Genomic DNA, 4444 nt, shown 5'->3' with positions numbered 1-4444 from the left:
GTGTAAAAGCTTGCAGGTCTTCTTGGGTTCTTTCTAAAATTATAAAATCACAAGATTAATTGCACATGGAAACAGGAACTACCTTTTAATCACGCTGCAAAATCCTGAACGCTGTTCATTCTAAAAATGGTTAAAACTCAGTTTGTGTCAATGCTCGATCATCCTCGTTACACTTCAAAGGTCATTCTGTGAGAGATTCTTAAGCCAGAAAGAATGAGGCAACAGCAAGTTTGTCCTGGTGGTACTATATTGAAAGTGTTCAAATAAAGCACAAACGCAGATTCCAAAGTTCTGTATTTTTCAAAATAAAGATCACACGTTGTTTAGAGACAATCTACACAAGAGTTACAAAAAATAGTCGCCCAGGCATAAGCATACACAGGTTTGTTAATTATACACATATGGTTACAAGTGTGCTTGCAAAAAAGTTCATTGGAAATATACACAAGGCTCTGTAAATGTACACCGTGTAGTGTTACAATTCTATATTCAAACAAGGAAAATTGACAGTATGTTACATTCACTTACAAGTAGACAAAATGCAAAATACAGTTCATCTTCTGTACAAAAAGGGAAGGTGATTCACACTTTACAAGGTGAAAAGGGACTCTGATTGTAAGGAAAACTAGGGGATTCTGTACTTTTGCACTTTTTTTTACTGTCACAAAAGAAGCAAAACATTACTTTTTTAAGATTCAAAAAAACACTATTTTGAACTGAATCATTTTGTATAACATTTAGAAAGGATCGCTACTGTTTGACTAGGTGACAAATAAAACCAAGCATTTTTTTAAACATTAACTAGGCTGTATAAAGAGAACATTTCCTTCAAAAGAAAAAATTTACTTCTGGTTGAAATTACAATTTACAATATACAACACTATATGCTACGACCATAAAAGGTGTGAATATACACTGAAATGCACAGGTTTTGCTAATTTTTTCTTACCAAAAACGGGTTTATGTTGATTCAAACTTCTCCACATTTACATTACAGAGGTTTACAAATGTACAATTGTACAATCAAAAGTATGTTCCACTACTAGGGTACATTATAGATACAGATTAGACATCAAAACAAGAAAATACTACAAATTTTTATATATGTAAAGTCTACACCAAGTATACACTATATATTTATAGAAGCAAGACCAAAGCTGAGTTGGATTTTTTTTCCTCATGCTAAATAATCAAATTTTGTCTTTCAATGTTAACAGAACAAACTGAGTAGGCAGTAAACAAATACACCCGCCCCCTCGCTTTAAAAACTTTCTGGGTGTGAACATCTTCCAAAACTGACTGCTAAGCTACCTTCTTTAGCATGTTATACTCAAAAACAAAACAAAAAAGCAATTAAAAAGTTTCAAAAAAACTTAATTTTTTTAAACTGAAGCTTTAGCAAGTTGATTCTTTATAAACAGTGTTAAATGCAGATTCTGTGCCATTTAACTAAAATTCATACTTTTTGCTGAGTTCTGACTAAAAGGAGAAAAAACAGGTATTTGCAAAAAAGTTGCCTGCAAGGCAGATGAATTAAAAACGTTTTTTTTTTTTCTTCAAACCAACCACCCTGAAAGTTTCCACATTTGGAATATAGATACAACAGTGAACAAAAATGTGGCCTCCCATGTACATTTGGTACCTATGTACAAGTATTCTATACACCAGTAAAACAGCAGGGCAATTAGTTAATTAAAAAAAATAATTAGTACATGTTATGCATAATAAAATTAAAGAAATTTACAAAGGCTTTTTTTGTTTCTTTTTTTGTTTTTTAGCAGTTTAGCAACCATAAAATTTTTTCTAACTGTATATTGGAATATTGTTGGTTGCTGGTTGTAAATGCCTGATGGCCAGTGAGTTTCTTTGAAATTCATTGTTTCAAATGATACCATTTGGTGGTCCACAAATTGGCCCTAAATCAACCCCATTTTTCATGTAGTATTTCTCCAGCTTGGCCAAAATGTGTTTGCCGTAGGTGTACTTGCGCAGGGTGGCAATGTGGGGCCGGATCTAGAAAAGGTTAGACAAAACAGTTATGGAAAAACGTTTAGAAGCCAGAACTACGTACATATAAGTCCTGAGACATTTCTGTGTTGCTTTAATGACGTTCTCTTTGCCACCACTACAACGCTGCACAACACCAGTAAACCCTTGAGACATTACCATGCCCGTTGCTGTAAACACCACAATTACTCTGAATTCAATCAAGTCTTCCATACTTATTAGAACCAGTTTTTGGTTTTAATGCCAAAATTTGGCTTCTGGAAAACCACCTAGGCCAGGTTCTAATTCATTAACTGAAATTAGCAATTCACACAATTTGAGGACTGAATGGGACACTTGAGCAGATAGCAGACCTTACACCTGAGCCAGTTAACTACAGCTTGAAGTGCAACCCAGCCACACGTTCAGGCAACTAATGGCATGACAAAAAATGAAGCCAGCCACGAAATTATTACACAAACAACACGTAACAGTTTTTGTGACTGGTTTCCATTAAACCTTAAAATGAACATGTGGCAGGCTGGACCTCGCTGGTGCTCCACTGGGCCCTGGTGTGGCTCCTGCCAGCAGCAAATCACTTGATTGGCAGCAGCACAGGGACCACGTTGGGGCCTGAATGAGCCCCAGCAGTGGTCCTTCACTGCCGCTGACTCAGGGCCCACTGGAGGCCCAGCATGGTCCTCATGCTGCTCCCGATCAGCTGACTGACAGCTGGTGCCAGGACCTCAAGCTGCCCACTGGGTCCCCAGAGCCAGATGATAATCACCTTATAGTTGGGCACCTGTGCTGGTTGCCAACAGAGCCTGGGATCATGACTCTGAGCTTCTCTTGCACTGGCAAGCATAGTGCAATTGGGATCTGATCCCCAATCTCAAAATTGCATGCCGTGCCATGCATGGGATTAGATCCCAACATGCCTTTGGCTGAACACCTGTCAGCAGCCTCATTTATACTACTATATTTTTTCCTATAGAGTATACGACTCCCCCCCCCACAACAAATCAGTCTCCTCCCCCCTTGGGTATTTATTTCAAGAGAGGAAGCTGTTTTCCTCACTGGAAAAGAAGCGGTCCTGGAGACGCTGTGCATGACACAGCTGCCAGGAGGGCTGTGGCTTGTGCCTGTTGAGCAAACTGAAGGTGCAGTGTCCTGCGTTAACCCTTAACCGATAGCTATGGCTGTTAAGTCAGGGTGGGCAATTATTTTGGGTGGAGGGCCACTTAACAAGGTTCGGTGAGCATTTGAGGGCTGCATGGGGAGCCCGCCCTTTGCTAGTTGCCCCATGCCCTGGTCATCATCTTGGGACTGGAAGTCCCTCCTCCTGCCCCCCAGGAAATACTCTGGGGGGGGGGGGGCCATCTTAGAAACTGGGAAAAAAAGCCAACTCATACAATAAAAGTCAAACACCTACTATAACATTTTAATTTTCTTACAGAAAAATATTTTTGTCATACTTTGTGTTTGTGTACTGTAGATAGAGGTGATTGCATAATAACTCGCAAGTAAATTCTTAGCCTTGTATATTGTGTAGGGGGTGTGGTTAGGGTGTGCGTCTGCATATGGTGGGGTGTGGCATGGGGGGTAACAGGGTATGTTGTGGGGTGTTTATGTGGGGGGCTTAAGGGGCAAGGTGTGGCACTTGTGGGGTGCAAGGGAGACTGGGAGGTGGGTGTGGGGACCCCCTACACTCTCCCCATGGTACAGCAGCAGCAGGCAGGGATGCCTGGAGCACTCGTGTCTGGCACAGATGCTGGTGCCCAGCAGTGCACAGATCTGGCCAGCACTGCACATCACAGCGAGGAACACAGCCCAGCTGGGCAGACTCTGTCGCCAGTGCTCCATGCCGTGCATGCAAAGCCCGCAAGCTCAAGTGCCACAGGAAGGAAGCTCCATGTGCTGGGGCCAGCTGCCTCTCTCAATCCCTACCAGCAGCTGGATGAAAAGTGTCTGGTGGGCCAGATCCAGTCCATGAGTCGTATTTTGCCCGCCCCTGGGTTAAGCACCGTAGCTTGTGCTCAAAGCAGCAAGTGAGCTACTGGTAGCATCACCAAGGCTTGTGATGTGGAAACAAAACTTTACAGGAGCTACTCAGTGTCCTTGCAAGGGGGTGGGACCTAAACTCGTTTGACAATAGTAAGTCCTCCTGAAAACATAAGAGGCTGCTTGCAGGCATTAAAGAACAAAACTAACAAAAAACACACTTTACCAGAAGCAGCAGAGCATTACTTTGACCCAGCTTTGCAGAGTCTGTATAGATCAGGTACTACAGCATGGCTTTTTGGCACTTTTATCTAAAGCTGATTCAATCAGAAAAGCCAGAAAAAAGCCCCATTAAAGTGCCAGATCTAGACAGATGTCGGGCAAGCTAGGTCCAACTAATGTGATGCCTTTTCTGGGAAGGCACTGGGCTTGGTGTGGGTGCGCACCAAATTTAAAG

The 4444-nt window shown here is 41.9% G+C and overlaps 1 protein-coding gene across 6 annotated transcripts in view; it reads right to left on the bottom strand.

Annotated features, from left to right (window-relative positions):
- Positions 1-277: 277 nt before the first annotated feature.
- The window catches only part of PUM1 (pumilio RNA binding family member 1), a 181554-nt gene continuing 177387 nt past the window's right edge, over positions 278-4444 (bottom strand). For all 6 annotated transcript variants that reach the window (XM_019512135.1, XM_019512137.1, XM_019512138.1 and 3 more), the window contains exon 22: positions 278-2013. In XM_019512135.1, the coding sequence (XP_019367680.1) occupies positions 1882-2013 (132 nt within the window). In that variant the 3' untranslated portion in view covers positions 278-1881. The remainder of the gene's footprint in view (positions 2014-4444) is intronic.

This window comes from Gavialis gangeticus, unplaced genomic scaffold (genome assembly GCF_001723915.1).
Source record: "Gavialis gangeticus isolate Ggan-Ray unplaced genomic scaffold, GavGan_comp1, whole genome shotgun sequence".
Classification (NCBI taxonomy): domain Eukaryota; kingdom Metazoa; phylum Chordata; order Crocodylia; family Gavialidae; genus Gavialis; species Gavialis gangeticus.
The sequence above is the reverse complement of the archived record's forward strand: the minus strand, read 5'-3'. Positions and strand labels throughout refer to the sequence as shown.